At 44.3% G+C, this 22,741-nt stretch overlaps 1 protein-coding gene across 1 annotated transcript in view; it reads left to right on the top strand.

The window, feature by feature from the left end:
- The first annotated feature begins 14,773 nt into the window (after positions 1–14,773).
- DNAJC11 (DnaJ heat shock protein family (Hsp40) member C11) overlaps positions 14,774–22,741 on the top strand; it is a 66,020-nt gene continuing 58,052 nt past the window's right edge. Inside the window, exon 1 of the mRNA XM_058552791.1 lies at positions 14,774–14,879. Coding sequence (XP_058408774.1) covers positions 14,808–14,879 — 72 coding nt within the window. The 5' untranslated portion in view covers positions 14,774–14,807. The remainder of the gene's footprint in view (positions 14,880–22,741) is intronic.

The following is a 22,741-nucleotide window of genomic DNA, read 5'->3' as shown; positions in this document are numbered from 1 at the left end:
GTCTTCCCCAACTAATACTCTGTACCCATTAAACACTCCCCCTTCCTCCCGCCCCTAGCAATCACCGTTCTATTTTGTTTCTGTGAATTTGACTGCTCTAGGAACCTCATAGAAGAGGAATCATACAGCATTTGTCTTTCTGTGACTGGCTTATTTCACTTAGCATAATGTCTTAAGTTCATCTACATTGTAGCATGTCAAAATTACCTTCCTTTTTTTTTTTTTTTTTTTTTTTTTTTTGTGTGAGGAGGGCTAGCCCTGAGCTAACATCCGATGCCAATCCTCCCCGTTTTTCTTGATGTAGAGTGGCCCTGGACTAACATCCGTGCCCATCTTCCTCTACTTTATATGGAACGCCGCCATAGCATGGCTTAACAAGCAGTGCATTGGTGCATCCCCGGGATCCAAACCTGCGAACCCCAGGCTGCCGCAGCAGAGCGCGTGCACTTAACCGCTTGTGCCACCCGGCTGGCCCCAAAATTACCTTCGTTTTTAAGGCTGAATAATATTCCATTATATGAATATACCACATTTTGTTTATTCATTCATCTATTGATTGACACTTGGGTTGCTTCCATCTTTTGGCTTTTGTTAATAAAGCTGCCATGAACACAGGTGTACAAATAACTGTTTGAGTCCCTGTTTTCAGTTCTTTTGGATGTATACCTAGGAGTAGAAGTACTGGATCATATGGTAATTCTGTTTAAGTTTTTGAAAAATTGCCCTACCATTTTCCACAATAGCTGTATCATTTTACATTCCCATGAGCAAAGCACAAGTCTTCCAATTTCTCCACATCCTCGCCAAAGCTTGTTATTTTCTGCTTGTTTGTTTTATAACAGCCATCCTAATAGGTGTGAAGTAGTATCTTATTGTGATCAGAAGGTTGGTTTTGAATATTTTACGTTTGAAGTGCCTGTTAGACAGTCAAGGAAAGCTATCAAGTAGGTACTTGGATATACAGGTCTGCATTTTAGGGGAGATGGTGGGGAGACTAGGCAAATTTGGGAGTCACGGCCTAGAGATGGTGGTTAAAGCCGTGAGACTGGCTGAAATCATCTAGGCCTGCACTGCCCAATACGCTAGCCACACTCAAGTACTCAATAGCCACACCTGACCAATGGCTATTGCATTGGAGAGCACAGACACAGAACATTTCTATCAGGGCAGAAAATTCCGTTGGACAGCACTGGTCTAGGGAGTACACAAGATATTAGAAAGAAGAGGTCCAACCACTGAGTCCTAGGGCTCTTCCACACTGAGATCTATAGTGGAACAGAGTAAAGCTGGGGTGACGAGATGGCCCTCCTTTCCAGGGACAAATGCAGATTGTGCCTATGGTCCTTTGCCTATTGTGCCTATGGCTCCTTTCACTCTGAAAAGTGCTCCAGTTCGGGTGATAATATGGTCACTCCATCTACACCCCACCTACTCTGAAGAAAGAATTACCAGGTGGCATCTCCTGCAAAGCGAAGGTGCCGAGCTTCAGTGACTCAGAATCCCTACCTGGGCTCGTCCACCAGCTGCACATCTCAGTTACTGGGAGCCAGTTAGAGGATTGGTTACAGTCTGCCTCTCCCTATGACTAAACCATCTTGGAGAAGTCTGTGCACATCAGAGCCTGTGCCTTTGGTAGCGGGAGGAAGCAGGCGCAAACTCCAGGCCCTGTCCTCAGGGTCATGAGGGCAAGCACACAGCCTTGGCTCTGCCTTCCACTTCCATTCACTGGTTCTGATGCACTAAACAAAGGATGAGTTTAGACTGGTAAAATCTTTAGCTGGTGATATCTCCTGCTAGAATTTCTGTCTCATCCACAGCCTACCCTGTGGGGACCATCTGCTTATTTACAGCAAATCTCACCTCACCTGTTGACATTTACACACACATGCCAAAACTAAGAGAAAGCCTGAAGAGTGAGGGACATGCAGATCTGGGGTGTTCCCACGTCACTCCATGCTCATTACCAGGTGGGCTAGAATGTGGTAGAAAATCAGGAAGTTATGGATATACATTCCAAAATTCTCTGTGACATCTTCAGAATGAATGAAGCTCCCTGGCAAAAACAATAGCCCTTGTTTAATTCCGAAGTTTACATGCACGTTGGCACCATTCTATCGCAACCTTTCATTTCCATGGAAACCATTTATGATGCCACAAAAAGAGGATTCTGACCAGAGTGAGAAAGGAGTAGTAGCAATAAAACTGGCTTTCAAATGAGCCTCTGGTAGAGGGAAGGACAGGGAAAAACCAAGGAGCCGTTCCTGGAGCTACTTTTAGGAAGAGCAATGCTCTTAAGATACCCAGGATGAGCACTCGTAGCCCAAGCAGAGCCCGCTGACCCTGGGTTGATCCTGATGATCTGGCTGGCTGGCGGCCCATCCCAAAACTGCTTTACCTTTTTGTTTTGTTTCCTTTTCTTAAGAAAAATGTGTGTTCTTCAGTCAAGGGTAAAGGACTCTCTGCTATAACAAGCATAGAGAGGCTCAGGATGTGGGGAGCAGAAGTCACCCATGGTATTTGTTTCCTGGGGCTGCCATAACAAATTACCACAAACTGGGTGGCTTAAAAAACAGAAATTTATTCTCTCACAGTTCTAGAAGCCAGAAGTCTGAAATCTGGATGTCAGCAGAGCCGTGCTTCCTCCGAAGGCTCTAGGGGAGAATCCTTCCCTGCCTCTGCCAGCTTCTGGAGGCTCCTGGAGTTCCTTGGTTTGTGGCAGTATTACTCCAATCTCGGCCTCCATCTTCACATGGACTCCTTTCCCTGTGCATCTGTCTCTCAAACCTCTCTCTGCCTTTTTCTTATAAGGACACCTGTCGTCGGATTTAGGGCCCACCCTAAATCCAGGATGATCTCACCATGAGATTCTTAATTACATCTGCAAAGACCCTTTTTCCGAATAAAGTCACATTCACAGGTTCCAAGGATTAGGACTTGGACATATCTTTTGGGGGGGCTGCTATTCCACCCACTACACCCACATAACAGGAGATTTTGCCCTGGGAGCTGCAAAAATTCACATTCTGAGACCAAATGGGTGACCTTGTGGGTCTTGAGGCTTCGGCCAATTTCAGAGGAATGGCATGACCAGTTCCTATCAGTCTGAGACCTGGGTAAGGCAGGGAATCAGAGGCGTTGCCATGGTGATCCCAAACCTTGAAACTTCTGTCCCTTTGTATTGTTTGCAAGGAACTAATTGCTCTAACACCACATGAAACACATGAATCCGATAGGTGGGCTGTTTCTGGAGTCAACTCATTGCTCAGAGCGGGAAATTTCCTCTTCCTTTATCAAACGAACAGAATCTGTGGCATTCTTTGGATTTTTCCCAAACGACCATTGTCCTAGGCTTAGCAACAACCTTCAGCTTTAAACATAATCAGACGCATTTGGAAGTGAGGAGTACAGAAGACTTAGAAAGGGAAAGAAATGTTTCTAATACTTACCACCCGCCACCACTCCAACTCAGAAGAGATTTTGAAAATGCTCGACCCTACAGAATGGCTGGCAGTGACGTGGACAGGAAAGGAAAAGCCTCTATATGAATAGCTTATCATGATGAATACAGCTCTGCCAGACACATAACTAGTTCTGAGGAGCCGACAGAAGGGCCAGGCAGCAGGTAAAAGCCTGTTTTCTTACATGCAGGTAAGCATGTAAAAGGGCAGATTTTGGTAAATTCATCAGCCTGGACAGAATTTTGGCTATAGGTTCTGTGGGTAATTTCTTTCTTCATGAAACAAAGACTGGTGTGACTGTCCTCTTTTAAGACATCCATCACCTTCTGGACTCAGTGTCCTGCCTTGGTAGCGTGCTGAGGTCTGAACACATGGCCCCACCTTGCAGTCATGGCACCAAGCCCCTGAGAACCTATCAAGAAGGAGGATGTAGAGGAAAACCTTCTCCTCCTTCATTATATTTCACAGCAGAAACAGTTTTTGCTCTGTAATACTTACAGACCAAGATCAGCTTAATAATGAAAAGTCAGAAAGAGGACAGCAAAGCTAAGGTGGTCTTTTAACGTCATTTTATCCTGATGGAAGGAGGTTGTGCATTTTTAAAAGAACAGGACAATTTAATACATTGTCCACAAAAATGTAAAAATGGTCCCACCTCTGGACAAGCAAGTGATGGGGCTGCCATTTTCCGGAAACCTTTCCCCCTCTCTGTTCCAAACTCCCAGGAACAGTTTTCTTTGCCCACTGCTGTTGATTGGGACCACAGGTCTGCCCTCTGCTGGTTAAGGGACATTCTAGCATTGTTACCACTGAGAAGGGGATCAGTGTTGGGCCCCTTGACCAGCTGCCTCGCCATGGATGCAGAAATGTACTCATCTCCTAATTCATAGAGACTTTATCTCGGAATCAGAGCTGTTGAGTGGGCAACAGAATATTTCCCACTTTGTGGGTCCCAGATAACATCTTTACACACCACTCATCAAGGGAATTATAAGATAAAGCTGGCATGATCACATATATGGCTAAAAGTCCTCTGAAATATCATTACATAAATGATGATCATTATATAAATTAGTCTGAAAGAGAAAAAACAAATAAATAAACATAAAGGCAGTCATGAAAGGAGACAGACCCACATGGGAATCCTGGTTTCGCTATTTACTGGCTCTCCAAGCTGGGACAAGCACTTCACTTCTCTAAACCCAAGTTCCTTATCTGTAAAATGAGGCTGCTAATAATTACATCAGAAAATTGCTGGAAAGGTTAAATGAGATAATGAATTAGCACAGTGCCAGGCACATAGTAAATATTCCATAGATGATAGCTTAAATATTTTTCTTTTTCATTTCATTTTATTCCAGAAACTAGAAAATTTTACTCAGTGTCCAGAGTGGGAGAAGCCAAGGTTGGAGAAGTGGGCGTTGAGATCCTTGTGGTTTATGAACAGCATGGTCATCTTTAGCCCAGCAGTTCTCAACCAGGGCAATTTTGTCCCCCAGGAGATTTTTGGCAATGTCTGCAGACATTTTTCGTTGTCCCAGTTGGGGTGTGGTACTACTGGCATCTAGTGGGTAGAGGCCAGGATGTTGCTTGGCATCCTCCAGTGCACTGGACAGACCCACAACAAAGACTTATCTAGCACCAAATGCTAATAGCGCTAAGGTTGGAGACCCTGCTCTGGCCTTTCTAGAAGTGTCTTTAGCTTTACAACTGAAGAACTAAGGCCTTGGCCAGCCACTGTCTACAGCTGAACCTGTGCTTCCCTCAAGTTGAAAACTCATTCAGAAAGGCAAGCTACTAGCCCTCACTATAGGTCAGGTGTGGCCTTAAGCAGTGCTGACTCTCTGCTGAGTTCCAGAACTTTCAGTCCCAGAATGATGGGTAGCATTTCTGCTTATCACTTGCTTGGCTTTCTAGATGACAGTGAGGTCAGGAATAAGGTCTCTGGATTTAAAAGCCACCCAAAGGCAAGAGATCAAGACTCCCAATATACTTTTAAAATTTTTAAATTGTGATAAAATACACATAAGATGAAACTTACCACCTTAACCATTTTTAAGTGTACAGTTCAACAGTGTTAAATGCATTCACATTATTGTGCAACCAATTTCCACAACCCTTTCCATCTTGCAAAACTGAAACTCTATACCCATTAAACAACTCCTTGTTCCTCCTCCTTCCAAGGACTCCCGATAGTTTTTTAAGATAAAAAGCTCATGTATTTTTTTTAAGTGACCTGCAGCAGCCATCTAGTCACCATAAGAGGATCCAGTCTAAGTAGACATGACTCCCAAAAATGCAGAGAGGCAACTTGGAAAGAACCTTCCTCCCAATGATGTAGTCGAGCAGCTGACCTATCCACTTCTGGAACCACCCGGCTCCAGGACTCGTTACATTACATAATAAACATCTTACTGTTTGAAAAAAAAATGTAACAACAAATTAAAACAAAATAAAATAACCAACCAACCAACAAAAAAACCTAGAGGTTTTTCTTTTAAGTTGGCACTTAATTTAAAAGGAACCATTTCTTCAAACCTGGTCTGACTCTGTGCTCAAGGCAGGCCCCCACTCAACCACCCTCTGTGATACAGCCACCTTCTCTTCTGGCGATTCCCAAGAAGATGGGCAAGGGAGATGGGCAGCTCACCAAACTGCAGAGCCATGCCCTTCCTGAGATCAGAGATGCTGGGGAGAGGGCTGATTTACCCCAATTCAGAAAGACTTAGGGCTTTCCTTGGCATTTTTCTCCTGAGGGTCCTTGGCACTCCAACATGAACTCTGTTGTTCTGCCTATCAGTGGATGGAAACATCTCTCTGCTTCTCTACTTCCATCATCTTTGGTTTCCAGCTCTCTCTCTCCTCTTACTTTTAGCATACATTAAATACACGCATGTGCCTTAAGCCAGGCACACAATGCTGTCGGAAATATAAACACGAAATATTGTGAGCACTTGCCTCAAAGACCTTACAGTCTGACGAGGAAATAAATGTGTAAATGATAGAAATTTGTCAGTGGAATATAAGTGGTACAAATGGGTAAGTGCCATAACATTATGTTGTACAAAGGGACCTAGGTTAAAGCTGATGAGTCACATGCAGGAATGTGTCTTTGCTCCCTCGAGAAATCCAAATAAAATGATAATAGAGGAATTAAACAGGTATAAATGCATACGGACAAAATGAATGGGAGAGGAGATAACATCAGACAAAAGATGTCAACAAAAATTTGGAAGATGTAAAATAGAGGGGCCCTTTGTCACAGACTTAGGTTACAGATTTCTCCACTCTGCTAAATGCCTAGGGAGGGTAGGACAACTGGAAACTGAGCTGGTTTGTGCTGCATGATCCAGGAGTGGTTCAGCAATTGGAGGCTGGACACAAAGAATAGTTAAGAACCCCAGATATCCTTTCCCAATCTACCCAGCCAGGCAACTACAACACCCCACTCCTATAGGAGGTTTCTTCCCTGGTGAGGCTCAACAGGAAAGGTTTTGGAGTCTAGATATCATAGTATAGCTAGACACCAGATGTTGTGCTGAAAATGGGAACTTTGTGAATGCCTAGGTACTGAAATGCTATTCCCAGCCCCTTTCCCTGCAGGGCTTTTACATACCCCAGGCAAGAGCAAGGGGGGCCGGCCCCGTGGCTTAGCGATTAAGTGCGCGCACTCCGCTGCTGGCGGCCCGGGTTCGGATCCCGGGCGCGCACCGACGCACTGCTTCTCCGGCCATGCTGAGGCCGCGTCCCACATACAGCAACTAGAAGGATGTGAAACTATGATGTACAACTACCTACTGGGGCTTTGGGGGAAAATAAATAAAAATTAAAAAAAAAAAAAAAAAGAGCAAGGAGGACTCCTCCCTGGGGAAATCAATCCACCCATGAGAAAAGACCTACAGATCTGACATCTGGGGGACCTTTCCTGACAACTCTCCAAGAGGTCCACTAAAAGAACAGCCTCAAACATGTACCTGGAGCTCCCATGAATAGACAGCCAAGGATCACCAGAGCTTTGAGGGAAGTCCTCCACAAAAGAAACAAACAGGAAAAAAAATAACTAGGAGGAAATAGAAACAGTGAGGGAGTGGAATAAAACTTAAATACATCCTCAGAGATTTGGGAGAACATATTGCATTCATAAAACTATTTGAAAGAAAAAAATGATTAGAGAACAAGAAAGAGCTCTGGAAAACTAAAAAACATTATCACATAGACATTTTATTTTATTATTTTTTTAAAGGGACTTTTTTTTTTTAGCTGAGGAAGACTGGCCCTGAGCTAACATCCGTGCCCATTTCCTCCACTTTATATGGGACACCGCCACAGAATGGCCTGACAAGCGGTGTGTTGGTGCACGCCTGGGATCTGAACCAGCGAACTCTGGGCCACTGAAGCGGAGCACACGCACTTAACTTCTTGTGCTACTGGGCTGGCCCCCACATAAACATTTTTAAAAACCAAAGAATTGGTAGACGTAGTTGAGATCCCCAAAAAAAGACTAATGACAAAATGATGTAAATAAAAAAAATAACAACACTAGAGAATTATTCCAGGAGGTCCAACAACACAATAAATAGAGTTCCAATAAGAACAAACCAATGTAAGAAAACCAATGGAATTAAGTGATCAAACAATCAAATAATTTTCTCCAGAAGTGATGGACTGAAGTTTCCTGGTTAAAAGAGCCCACTGAATGTACAGTACAATGAATTTTAAAAGATCCGTAAAAGGAATATCATCACGGAATTTCAGAACACCAGGAATAAAAACAATACTTCCAAAGAAAGAAAAAACAAGATAGTCACAAAGCCTCAGGAATTAGAATAGAGTCAATCTTATTGCCAGCAATATTTGAGAAACTGAAGATGGTAAAACAATGCCTTCAAAAATCTGAGGAAAAAATTTAAAACCCGAGACTTTTATACCTAGCCAAACTGTCTGGCAAACTAGCTATCAAATATAAAGGTAGGATAAGGGCACCCAAGTTCTCAAACTGTGGGAAGATTTGCTCCACCAAAATAATGGAATAAAACAGGAAGCAGGGCTGCCAACACTGGAGAGAGGAGAAGAGTCACCCTACAACAATGGTATAGGGAAGATGCAGGATGACAGCTGTGGAGCAAGCTCTACAATTCCATATATAAAATGCTAGAAAATGCAAACTAATCCACACTGATAGATAGTGGATCAGTAGTTGCCTGGAGATAGGATTGAAGAGAGGGATAGATTATCAAAGGGATGAGGAAACTTTTGGGGGTGATGGAAATGTTTGTCATTTTAATTATAGTAACGGATTCATGGGTGGATACACGTGTCAAAACTCATAAAATTGTTCACTTTAAATATGTGTATTCTATTGCACATAAACCATGCCTCAATAAAGCAGTAAAACTTTTTTGTAGGAAAACAAGAGAATTAGTGAAGGGAAGATTGGTGAGAGGAAACTATCCACAAAGAAGCCATAGAGATAAAAACACGGAAAATGCAAAAGAGAGAATAAATGACATACAGGATACACTGGAAGGTCTAACGTGTTTAATTGGGATCCCCAAAAGAGAAAGAGAATCACTTCACAGCATAGAGATAAAAACACGGAAAATGCAAAAGAGAGAATAAATGGCATACAGGATACACTGGAAGGTCTAACGTGTTTAATTGGGATCCCCAAAAGAGAAAGAGAATCACTTCACAGCAGCAATAGCAGAAGCCTAAAGGAAGTGAAATGATATTGCCAAAGTGCTGGAAAACAAAATAACTGCCAAACTAAATTTCTCTACCCTGAGAAAATATCCTTTAATATTAATGAAGGCAAGAAAAAGACATTTTCAGATAGACAAAAGCTGAGAGAGTTCTCCAACAGCAGCCCCACCCTCAAAGAAATCCCATAGGGTGTTTTTTAGGCTGAAGGTCAATGACTCTACATACAAGCTCAGAGATGCAGCAAAGGGTGAAGATGAAAGAAGTTCAAGGAGTGTTCAGAGAATAATATTTTTTTTTTCCGGCTAGAACCAAAGATCCATGAAGGAAAGTCAAGGGGTATAAGGCTGAAAGATAAGTGAACCCAGATCAAAGGGTCCTGAATGTGAGGCAAGAGGAAGAAGAAAGCAAACCCACAGAGAAATATAGAAGTTAAGAGGGAGATAAGGTGAAGCAGTCAAGGACGGAGAGGTTACAATGATGAAAGTGGGTAACACTGAAATACTGCCTAGAGTCCAGACAGACAGTAACCAAACAAATGCCACTGGATTTGGGGTTCAAGAAGTCACAGGAGAGGGGCCGGCGCGATGGCACAAGCAGTTTAGTGTGCGTGCTCTGCTGCGGCGGCCTGGGGTTCACCGGTTCGGATCCCAGGCATGCACCGACACACTGTTTGGCAAGCCGTGATGTGGCAGCGTCCCATATAAAGTGGAGGAAGATGGGCACAGATGTTAGCCCAGGGCCAGTCTTCCTCAGCAAAAAAAAAAGGAAGAGATGGGCCGGCCCCATGGCTTAGCAGTTAAGTGCGTGCGCTCCACTACTGGTGGCCCGGGTTCGGATCCCGGGCATGCACCAACACACCGCTTCTCCGGCCATGCTGAGGCTGTGTCCCACATACAGCAACTAGAAGGATGTGCAAGTATGACATACAACTATCTGCTGGGGCTTTGGGGAAAAAAAGGAGGAGGATTGGCAATAGATGTTAGCTCAGAGCCGGTCTTCCTCAGCAAAAAGAGGAGGATTAGCATGGATGTTAGCTTAGGGCTGATCTTCCTCACAAAAAAAAAAAAAAAGAAGAAGAGGAGGAGGATTGGCAGATGCTGGCATAGGGCTGATCTCCTCACAAAAAGAAGTCACAGGAGAGCCAGCCCTGATGGCCGAACAGTTAAAGTTCAGCATGCTCCGCTTTGGCGGCCCTGGTTCGGTTCCTGGGTGCAGAACCACACCACTTGTCTGTCAGTAGCCATGCTGTGGCAGCTGCTCACATAGAAGAACCAGGAGAACTTACAACCATACACAACTATGTACTGAGGCTTTAGGGGGAAGACAAAAAGCAGGAAGATTGGCAACAGATGTCAGCTTAGGGTGAATCTTCCCCTGCAAAAAAACAAAAAAGGAGAAGAAGAAGCCTCAAGAAACATTGAGAAGGGAATTTTAAGAAAATGATGGGGGTGAGCACCTGTTTGCAAGAAACGAAAGAGTGAGTGGTGAAGGAAGCAGAAGCAGCAGGTGCCATCTCCACGTGGAGGTCTAACAAAGACCGAGCACTACTTATCCAAAATAGAACGCCTGGTTACTCCCCCCCAAGCCTGCCTGTTCCCTGGTCTTTCCCAGCTCTGTAAGTGGCCTTACTACCTAGGAGCTCAAGCTGAAAGGCAGGAGGAACTGCTGATTCCTCTTTCCCTGCGCCCAGACCCAATCTATCAGCAGTTCCTGTTGACCCAGTCCAGTGTGTGTTCTATGTCTGACCATCTCCACTGTCCAAGTCCACCATTCTCTCACTCCTGGAACACTGCAATAACCTCTAATGGGGTAGCGGTGAGGGGATGCTTCCATCCCTGCTCCCTATAACCCAGTCTCGCTGGAGTGATCTTTTAGGAAAATAATCAGACCATGTCACTTCTCTGCTTAAAATCCTTCCATAGCTCTCCACTGTGGTCAGAATAAAATTTAAGTTCCCGACCACTGTCCTCCATGAGCCTGGCCTGGCTGAGGTTCTCTAACATCTCTTTCTACTGCGCTCCCCGACCTGCGTCAGCTTCCTGCTCACTGGCTGTCTCCCTGTGCCTGGAGCACACCAAACTTGTTCCGTCTCCAAGCGTCTGCACCGGAATGTTCCTCTAGGTCTTGCAAAGCTGGATCCTTCCTGTCATTCAGCTCTAAATTACCTCCTCAGATAGATCTTCCATAACCAACTTAATGTGACCTCCCTCCACATAAGATGTTCTACTATCACATCGCTGTGTTTAATTTTACTTATGGCACTTAGCATCTGAAATTATCTTATTTATTAACTAACTGGTTTATTGTCTGTACCCCCTCCCCCACACAATTGGAGTGCTAATTCCACTAAAACAGAAACCATTTCCCTCTTGCGAATTGCTGAAATGTCAATGCCCATTCTTGGACGTTGTCTTCAAACCTAAAAATAAGCTGAACAGACACTTCGGGGGAATTCACAGGGTGTTAATAAGAATTAGGTGTAATAGGATTGCCGAGTAACACTGGGTACCAGTTGAAGTCAGATAGCGTCAACTTTGTATTCTCCAAGACTTTCCGCTGCTACTTTTAACAGTCTGGGAGGAGTGCAGAAAGGCAGATAAGGGAGACAAGCTGAACTGGGAATAGATATGCTGGACAGTGCCAGAGGTCAAAAGATTATGATATCACTGAATGGTCGAGAAAGCAGATTAGAATGGGACTCCAGCTGGAAGCTGATGGATTAGGATGGATTAGCACATAGGAAACAAGGACCTAAAGTTGCCAACAGCAGGGAAAACCAGTAATACGGGCATGATGGATGGATGACATTGCAGGTAGAATGCTGAGTTCCAAAGGCAGAAGCTCTGAATTGGAGATTTTGGAGACGCGTGCTTTATCAGGATGGTGAGGTCTACAACTGGCAAGTCCCAAGGCCTCTAGTCTATCACTGCACTACTCCCCGTGTCTCCTCTACCACCCAAGGCTGCCTGTGGGGCTAGGCTCTTCAGTCTCTCTGGACGGCTGTCTCAGCACAAGCCTTTCTCTGGGTGACTCAACTCTTCTGCAATTATCACCTTGACTAAAGATGTCAATGACAAGTTACTGAAATGCTGAGGGAGGAGATAACATCAAGAAAATTTAATTCTTGAGTGCCTGAAGATTCTTCCTTCTTTTCTTTAGCTAAGGATTTTTTTTTCCTAACTCCTTAACAGGGTTATCAGAGCTCATGAGGGAAAAGGGAGAACAGGCTCTGAATGGCAAACAAGCACTAAATCCCAATCTGGACTCAGTGACAAGAGAATAATGAAAAGATTATAGGTAATTTTTCCTCCTGAATTATAGAGAAGGGGTGGGATTCAGCCCAACAAAACGGACTGGGTCAGGCTGCTCACCTCCTATCTCAGGAGTATTACTCAGGAAAAGGGGAAGGATTGAAGGGTTTCCAGTTGAGGTTGCCAGAGGCTGCCAAGAAAAGTACAGGACACCCGGTTAAATTTGAATTTGAACTTCCCGAATGGCTGTGCTGGGAGGCCAAATGTTCTGAAGTCATTCTGAATATGAATGATGGTAGAGGTAAATGTTCTTATGTTGACTATTAAAATGAGAGAATTCACTGTTATATAGACATATATATAATATATACACACATATATATTTATATAAAGATATTCCCTAAGTATATTAGGCTTTGCTTTACAGCTAAGTTACAAATTGCTTTGCAGCTTTACCCAATAAAAAGAAAACAAAAGTGCAAGGCAGTGACTTAACGTCGTTGAGTTTTGTCAGTCGCCCTGGTGGGAGGAGTTTGTTGGATGTGTGTGTGTTAACCTAGGAATTTGCACTGCTCCTGGTTTACCTTATTTTGCCCACTATAGATTAGGGTTTTTGGACAGGAGCAACGAAAGAGCCAATCTCCAAAGTAAATATATTCTCAGGCCTGTGGTGTATCTAAGTTTATTCTCCATTTGTCACAACCACTTTCTAAGCAACCATAATGCAAAATATCGTGGGCCCCAGAGAGGACAAATGCAGAGCGTCCCTGAGTCACTATTTATTTTGTTTGAGTGGTGATAAAAACCAGGTCATTCTCAATCATAGAAACACAGACCTGGGCGTTCTGAAACATATGTTATGTTCCGTTTATGTAATTTCTAGAGGCAGTGTTTTCCAAAGCAGAGGAAGGATGGCAAGGAACTCCTCTACCCAACTGAGCATTATGGCCCAATTAACGTCTCCAAACCTAAGGAAAAAAGGAATGTCTCAACATCGTAGTTTTTCCCCCAGCATCTCTGTGAGAAATTCTTGAAGACCAGCAAATGCCAGCATGCAGTTTAGCCCTAATCACTGCTCTGCAAAGGAGAAAAAAGGAAAGACCATAAAAAATTGCTGGAATAGCTGATGGAACATGAGTATCTGTGAAAGCTATTGTGGGGAAGCCTCACACAGCTAAGGAAATTGCTCTTAATTTACAACCTGGGCTGACAGTCTGTTCCAGACTGATTCAACACTCCTGAATAACTTCTCAGCACACCTAAGTGTCTGATGCCAAAAGATCCTAAGAGGGCTGGGCAACTTGGAAGGGACCATACACGGGCCCAGATGGTGCACATCTGGCCAAAAATTAGGAAGAGAAAGAAATCAGCTTCTCAAATCTACAGACAGGTGTTTGGGGCTTCCCAGGAGACCTGCTTAGGAAGGGCAGCAAGGTTGGTTGTAAACTGATGGTTATGTAAAGAACAACAAACGTTCCTGAGAAACAATGAAGAATTGGTACAGATCAGCAAGAACCAAACAGGTGGCAAGAGCGTGGCAGCCCTGCTGTCCACCTTCTCTTGATAACTGCATCATTTCGAAGACGTTTAAATTATTTAGATGATTGTAACCAAGACATCTTTAATAATGCACCAAACAGCAGGCACTAGGTTGAAATCAATTAGACTCCACCGCTAAATTATAGGGTAGAAATTTACAAGAGAACGGCTCTGCGATCGGGGCTGTAGGTATATATGCCTGCCAAAGAATTATATTAGGAACCAAATGGGTATTGCCTCGTCATTTAAGCAGCAGAAAAATCGCCAGGTCCTCCTAAATATAGGGCAATAATAAAAAACGAGAAACAGGCCCGTACTCTGGGCAAGGTTCTGGATGGCAGGAGAAAAGGCGAGGACAATGGAGGCAGGAATAAATCCTATTCTGGAGGTTTCCTGTGCAACGACAAGCCAGCAAGTCGGGCCACTAGGAGCCTCCCGCCCGAGTGAGCGTCAGGGTGGGGCTATTTGGGATCCGGACGCATCCAGCACCGGGGGTCGTAGAGCGAGACAGGGAGGTGTCACAGGGGCCTGTGTCTTCAGGGCCCAGAGGGTAATGACCCCCAGGTGTGACTGCAAAGGCGCCCTTGCCAGCCCAGGCAAAGCCCTACGGCGGCCCGGCTGGGCTTTACGTCCGGCGGCAGCACGTGGACCGGCCCGAGCCCAGGGTCCCGCCCTCGGCCGCGCGGGGGCGCAGGGCGCAGGCGCGCTGCTACCGGGCACGGGCGGCGGCGACGCGACTCCGGGCCGCCAGGGGCCGCTGTGGCGCAGCCGCGCCGGCCTGCGTCGTCGGGGCCGCGGATCGCCGGTCCCTCTTGAGCACGGCCTTGCCGGTTTGGCGGGGTGAAAGGTTGGGAAGATGGCGACGGCCTTGAGCGAGGAGGAGCTGGACAATGAAGACTATTACTCGTTGCTGAACGTGCGCAGGGAGGTGAGGCCTGCGGCGGGACGCCGTCGGGGCTGAGGCCGGGCCCGGTCGTTCGGGAGGGGCGGGCTGGCGGCGACCGCTTCGTCCCCGCCACGGGCGGCCGGGGCCCGGCGAGGAGGCCGCGTGACCCCGCCCGACGTGCGCGACCGCCGGCCGACCGGGCGGTCTCCACCGCCCGGACCCTTGCGCCGGGAGTGTCCTGGCCGGCCTCTGCCCCTGCTCTCGGCGGCACGTGTGCCGCATGCGCTGTGTCCAGGCAAGGCCAGAGGCCCCCGCACCTACAGGAGGGAACAGGGTCCCCGAGATGGAAGCTACTGCAGTGGGGTTCCCAGTTCTCCCGGACCCGGTGCCACGCTCAGCTCTCACACCCGCTCTGGTTGGGGGCTGTGTCATCTCCTCTCGGCCGGCAGAATGGGAAACTGAGTCTCAGACACCAAGGTCAAGGGCGCCAGAGAACCTCCCCAGGGGTCTGTCGGCTCCCCGAGTCTTCTGTGGGGATGTCCTGTCTCTGAAGTAGTCCAGACTTAGAGGCACGTGTTTTGTGCCTTCCTTTCCCCTGACCGGTTGTCCAGAAATCAAAGGACGAGCTTCCCGGACATCCAGCCTTAATTCGGAGGTCGCAGAGTAGAAAGAATCTTGAAAGCCAGAAAAGAAGTAGCGTGCCAAGCACGGCCTCAGCATGCGCCTCCGTTTCCACACGCCAAGTGCTTATACCCTGTTTCCTCACTGAATAAAATAGTGAGAGAGAGCCTCACACTGTGTCTTGCACGTAGTAGGGGTCCAGTAAATTTCCTTTCTTGTTGACTAGTCTAGTTGAGATCAGCGGGAAGGGCAGGAAGGCTTCCAAGATCAGGTCGTAAGGTGGATCGTTTATCTCTAAGCTGCTGGGTTCAGTCCTCCCAGCCCTGCCAGAGAATCCTGAATTACATCTCTCAGGTTATCTAGTGATCAGAACTAGCCAAATTTGGCTGTCCTAGGCCAAGTTGGTCAAGTATGCTTTGTCAGTCAATATTGGGCTGCATGTTGCTATTAGCTAACGTTTTTTTTGAGTGCTTACTTTGTGCAGGGCCACCGCACTGAATGAACACTGTATATTGTGTTATCTCGTGTAATTCTCACCTCAGTCCTTAAAATAGGTATTATGATAATCCTTGATTTGTAGTTGAGGAAACTGAGGAATAGAGAGATTAAGTGACTTGCTCAAAGTCACACCACTAGCAAGTACAAGAGCCTGAATTTGGCCCTGGGCAGTCTGACTCTGTGGGAATTTGGGGAATTGCAGATCTTATTAGGCTGCCAAAGGGCACCTGGAGGTTCTTGTTCTCAGTTTGTAACTAATCAACAATAAGTCTTTGGATAAATCACTTTTTTGGCCTTCAGTTTCTTTCCTTTTAAATGAGGCTGTCTAACTAGTTATTCTTTATGTGTTCTCCAGTTCTTAGAAGCAAAGCAGTAAATGAAACCAGCTTTTCTGAAATCAGCCTTTCTTTTCACTCATTTATAATTATCAATAATTGAGCAGCCATTTTCCCATTTACCAGGCTTACTGAATTTTGGGCAGTTGCAGATGATCAAAAAGATCTAGAATAGTAGGCTTGGCCCGAGTCCTAGGTAAACATTGGTCAAAGGTATACCTTGAAACTGTGGGAATTTTAGGGCTTGTCATTGTTCTTGGACTGATGGGTGGGAGCCAAAGAAATATTTCTTAAAAAAACATTTTAGTTCTCCCAATGAGTGAAGCCACTGCCCCTATGAAACATGACGCCTTGCTGAAGTCAGTTCATGTTGCCTTTGTCAGCAAACTCAGAGTAAAATGTTATCAGGTGTGATGTGCAGATTTTATCTTGCAGGGTTCTCCTAAAAGAGAAACGTTGAAGATAATGTCTGCACTTGATATGTACTAGAGGTTTTCTGTGAAATCAGAAATCAACCTGAAATTGAAATAACATTATTTAGTTGGAGGAAGAGGAGAACTAATCGTAATTCTTACATGGTTGGTTGGGAGAAGATAATAACACCTGTTTAGGTGTTTGCTGTCAGTTCCACATCTTGATGCTATGTAAGTGTAAGTGTAGGAGGTGAGATCTTCCCACCAGTACTTCAGAGTACTTTCAAAGAGTATCCTCAAAACTCTGTGTTCAGGAAGCTGAGACTTTTCCCTAGGAATCTCAGATGGAAGCTAAAACCAGGGAATTTTATTGAAAAATTATAGGCCTGATACCTAATTGTAACAATTGGAGTGATAGAGAAATGTCAAAAATCAGCTTAAGAATCTCCTTTCCCAGGTTTTTAACTTCAAAATATTCCCTTCAATTGTATTCCAGAGAGTGAAGCAGGCAGCTAGACAAGACCACCAAATCCTGCTCTAAACAAGACTCGTGATCTTTAATGATTCCCTTTCTCTCGTGTTCTGAATTCCCTGTCTTCCTGTTTACAGAATGGAGCCATCTGCCTGCCGCACATTGAGGGGAGGGAGTAATTTGTCGTTAACTGGCCACACGGAAACCAGGTTGGCATCTCTGGTTTAGTGTTATCAGATGCCTAAAATCTAACTGATCTGAGATTCTGAGATAATTTTCCAAAATTTATTTGAAGAAAGGATTCCTTAACAGTAAATCAGAGTGAAATTTTCTTGATCTTTATACTTTTTATATAAAGACATTTTAAAGATTTTTTTTATTTATTTATTTTTCCCCCAAAGCCCCAGTAGACAGTTGTATGTCATAGCTGCACATCCTTCTAGTTGCTGTATGTGGGACGCAGCCTCAGCATGGCCGGAGAAGCGGTGCGTCGGTGTGAGCCCAGGATCCGAACCCCAGGCCGCCAGCAGTGGAGCGTGTGCACTTAACCGCTAAGCCACGGGGCCGGCCCAAAAAGCTGGGTTCTTTTTTTTTTTTAATTTTTATTTATTTTATTTTTTTTCCCCCAAAGCCCCAGTAGATAGTTGTATGTCATAGTTGCACAGCCTTCTAGTTGCTGTATGTGGGACGCGGCCTCATCGTGGCCGGAGAAGTGGTGCGTTGGTGCCCGCCCGGATCCGAACCTGGGCTGCCAGCAGTGGAGCACGCGCACTTAACCGCTAAGCCACGGGGCCGGCCCTAAAGACATTTTAATTAAGACATTTTAAACCTAATTTTTTCCTAAATAATGGAGACTAATTCCTACTTTATCAGTGTTGTACTACCTTTGAAAGAGTTTCATTTTTACAGGGTGTCATTCAGCAGTGTTTATAACCTGTTTTAAGATCTCTAGTCCCAATCAATTTAGCCTTAAACGAGCTAGCCTCCTTTTCAAATTTTAAACACTTTTGAAAAAAACAAAGTTAAGTAAAAAATAAACTTAAGTAAAAAAGTTTTTTTCTTGTAATCCATGTATGGAGGTTAGTGTCCTGGGATCTTCATACTTCGATAATGGCCCTGAAACTAGAAATGCAAAATCATCACCTACCAATAAAAAGTTTTCCCAACGTCCCTGTATTTTCATTCTTTCCCTGTTACGGGGTACATTGTTCTTTCTACAGTTTTTGGTTGTCTGGTTTCTCTGGGTCCAGGTCACAGCCACAGAGTGGGGCTAAACATTCAAGTTTAGACTGCAGGTGGAAGGAAAGGACTAGAGTAGTGGAGGAAGGGCCACTGGTCACTGTCAGGACTGACCTGGGGGGACAAAGTCACCCAGTTCTCCAACCAGAATGACTCAGCCATCTGCAGAAATTGAGTGCACACTCAAGTCCCAAGCAGTGAAGTGCTGTGTGTTTATTCATTCATTGCTTATCTAACCTTGTGATGGGCAGGTAATTTAGTCTTAATGAGGGATGTAAAGATGAGTCTGAAAAGGTCATTCCTTCAATGAGTTTCTTGTGTACTACATTATGTTCAGAGTTTGGTATTCATAACAGTGACCCTACTTAAAAATGTTTGCATTGGGCAAGTAGTGCTAAGGCTTGATTGTCCAAAAACCTAACTGATCCAGATGATCACATTCCTAAGGTGTCCTGTAATTGAAGAGGCTGGGGAGCACGGTCATTAAGTGAGAAGTTTCAGCCCGCACTGCCATTTGGGTGACTTTGAACAAGTCATTGAACCTCTCAGTCTCGTTTATCTGCAGCAGTACTTCCTAGAGTTACTGAGAGTAGACGGAGGCAACACTAGGGCTTTGCAACCAGAGAGTCCTGTATTCGGATCCCAGTACTATTCTGGGAGTTTCTAGGCTAATAGTTTAACCTTTTTGCTCTCCGTTTTCTTTGATGTTGAAATGTAGGTAACAGGTGATAATGTATTAAGCACTTACTGTGAGCCAGGGTGTTGTATTTTGGAGTGTTGCAGTGTACTGAAGATATATATAAAGTGCCTGGTGTAAGTGGGTGTTCAGTTAATATTTATTATTGTTCTTGAATTTTGATAAGCATGGGGTTTTGCTTATTTAAAAAAGACATACATGTACGTAGAAAGCTTTGGTATTCTTCACCCTGGCTAAATTTGCTGGCCATCTATGGTATTAATAAAAAACAGTGCCAGAATTTATGCTAAGGACTAGGTTATGAATTCCCAAACCTTTCTTTGCTCTTTCTGTTCAAAATACTGAGTTTGTTCTCTTCAAAAGATAGTTCTCTCTCTGAACTCTGCTTTCTGCAAGGGCATGCGTCTGACCTGGGGGACTGTGGTTCCTGGAAGCTCGGTCTAAGTGTGGGAGTAGGGTGCAGAGCCAAGAGATAATCGAAAAAGACAGTGTCTGGGGTAAAGGCAGAGTATGACCCAAAGATAGAGTTGTTGTGAGCTGTCAGCTTTGCAGGGGCCAGGCAGGGAGAGGAGGACCTATCAGAGGCAAAGATTGTGCTGCTGGCGACAAGATAGAGCATTGGCGGGCAGGAGGGTGCCCTGGTGGAACTCAGAGAGGCTTGGGGAAGGAGGGTCTTGCCTGTGGGTGGGGAGGGAGCTGTTAGGACACCCAGCTAGTTCCAGCGTCATCTTAATGTGATTAGCAAACACCGTGAGGTTAAATTTAAAAATGTGTTTTCTTTAATGAACCATAAGCTAGTTATTACCTTTCTGCTTTGGGCATTTCAAACAATTGCTTCTTGAAATTTTAATGCTCTAGTTCTGCATTATCTGCCAAAATACCTCTTTTTTTTTTTTTTTTGCTCTCTCAAAGAGAATTCAATTGAAAGCTTTTATATTTGCTGTGAGTTCAGTAATAAAACAATGGAGAAGAAAATATGGGACATTCAAGCAGCATGGAATTTTAGTGTTTACTTTTATTAAACTTTCCTTTTAATTTTACTTAGGTATTTTATTTATACCCTATCTTGTTTAAGAAAGGATTTAAGACAACTAACAGAGATGAATAAATAAAATAGCATAAATGTTTAAAAGGGGGCACCAAAAAAAAAAGACCTTTGGGAATATTGCTGCTTTGTTACCACTCTTGTGGCACATGCATTATACGGATCCCACTCCCTTGAAGAAGCTCATAGCTTGAAGTGGAACCTACTCCGAGACGGAAGCGTGCTGGTTGGATCCTGTTTGGCTCTTGGAGTGTTGGAACCACTTCTGCATGCAATGAGTGCACAGTGTTCCCTCCCTAGTTTGCAGGAGCCAGAACATTCTTCAGTAGTAAAATGCCAGCAGACATCAATCACAAGAAGTCTGCACAAGTGGGCAGAATATAACAGATGGACATGGATGAGAGAAAGTATAAGGTCAGGCTTTTAAAGAAAAATAAGCCAAACTCTTGATGTGAAGATAGGATCCAAACCATCAGTTTTGACCCAGAAAGGAACTTGAGATCATTTCCCTAAGACTCTGGCCTTTTTATTGACTTGTGTCTCGAGGGCACCAAATAAACATATGGACATGACCAGGAAGAGAAATGAAAACAAAATTGCACAGTGATAGGAAAACATTCCTAAGCCTTTAGAATGACCTCTGACCAGGAATCAGAATTTCTGCTCCTTCGGCCCCTTGGTTCTCCCATGCTGCTGTCAGCAGAGATGCACTGGAGGCGGGTTTCCCCTCTGCCCTATAAACCTTAAAGGTGACCTGCGCCCTGCCTTTTTTCTTTTATAGTGTTTAGAGTTCTGTCATTACTGATTGCCTAATCCTTTTTTGAACTTATATTGCCATCTGGGGGGTAATGAGTTCTGTAAATTTTGTAAGTTTTTTCCTTCTAAGTAGAACACAAATTTTAAAGGTTATTCCTAGTTGTAGAAACTTGGAATTGTTTGATCAACCTCCTGTTTAGCTTTTGTGACTTATTCATGATTTGCTTGTTTCTCTCTTAAGCCCACCTTTCCAAAGTGAAGAGTCCTGAAATGGCTATAGGAGGCTGACTTCCAAAATCGTGTGAACTATAGTGTGTCCACTTGACCCCTACACTCATCGAAAGTGTGGTGAGCTCAGGGGTTTTGGAAAAGGAAGCCACTGAGCCCAGTGTCCTGCATGTGAAGCACCTATGAGCATTTGTTGGTCATTATTTGAAAAGACCAAAGATGGTGGTGGAGTTGTGAAAGGGGTTGGTGGCTTAAAGGGCAAAGCCCTTGAAGTCAGCTCCCAGTTTGACTTTCCAGCAGCCTGATCTGGGGCAAGTTGCTTAACCTCTCTGAGCCTGTTTCTTCATCCGTAAAATCCAAATGATAATTTTACTGTCATAGAGCTGTTGGGAGAATTAGGCGAGAATGCATATTAGTGCTTAGCATAGTAATGGGAATATTATTATGTGAAGTAAATGCCAGTATATTTTTATTAGTATATTGAGCATAAAAGTTAATAAGGAATGCTCTTATTGATTTGTCCGAGTTCTTTATATAATTTGGATGAGTCCTTTGTCTGATAGATGTACTGTATCTCTTCCCTCTCTGTGGGTTGCCTTTCACTCTCATAAGGGTATCTATTCATAAACCAAAGTTTGATTTGAGCCAGGCTACATAAGTTACTGATTTCTACAGCTTTTGGGTCAGGGGTCCATAATCAGGTAAACTCCGTCTCCATCTTAGACAAGTCATTTAATCTCTTTGATCCTCACTGTTTTTATCTGTAAAATGGAGGTTCTAATACCGACTTCAAGACGGTTTGTATTTAAGTATTTAATGAGGACATATCAGTGGAGGTATTTTGTGCTATAAATCTGTACAAATGCATTTGTGACAACATTGAAAAGCTTGAAATCTCCTTCGGCTTCTGTGATGCTCTCTTGGTCCTCCTTTCTCACCTTGCCAGGTGCTCATTCTCTGTCCTTAGAATTTCCACAGGTTCAGTCCTCATGAACTTGACTCTTTTTAAAATGTCTTGCTTGGGCCCTGCATCTCTATCTGCCTTCTGGGCATTATGCTTAGTTGTTCAAATTCACCTTCCCTGCAAGCCTCGCTACCTCCCAGTTTCTCCCTAACCCATGCATTCGAGCCAAAAAACCCTGGAATGCTCTTTGATTTTTCTTCTTCATATAGTATTGAGCCGCTTTCGACTGACTCGTAGATCCTCTCGGTCCATGAATCCTCTGGACTCCAGCAGACTGATCCCTTCATTTCCATTTCAACTTCTAGGCTGCCAACTGCCCTCACAACCTCAACCCTACATTTCTGCTGTAGTTTTCTCCAAATCTCTCTGATTTTGATTTTTGTCAGTTTTAGTCAGGCTATACGATATTAATATTAATAAACAGTACTGATCATGTTATTTCCCTACCCAGAAACCTTTTACGACTTCCTGTTGTTTATTGGGTAATGGTCAAATTCTTGGCTCCATTTTTTTTTTTTTTTTTTTTTTGGTGAGGAAGATCAGCCCTGAGCGAACATCCGGTGCCAATCCTCCTCTTTTTGCTGAGGAAGATTGGCCCTGGGCTAACATCTGTGCCCATCTTCCTCTACTTTATAT

Source organism: Diceros bicornis, chromosome 13 (genome assembly GCF_020826845.1).
Source record: "Diceros bicornis minor isolate mBicDic1 chromosome 13, mDicBic1.mat.cur, whole genome shotgun sequence".
NCBI lineage: Eukaryota > Metazoa > Chordata > Mammalia > Perissodactyla > Rhinocerotidae > Diceros > Diceros bicornis.
The sequence above is the reverse complement of the archived record's forward strand: the minus strand, read 5'-3'. Positions and strand labels throughout refer to the sequence as shown.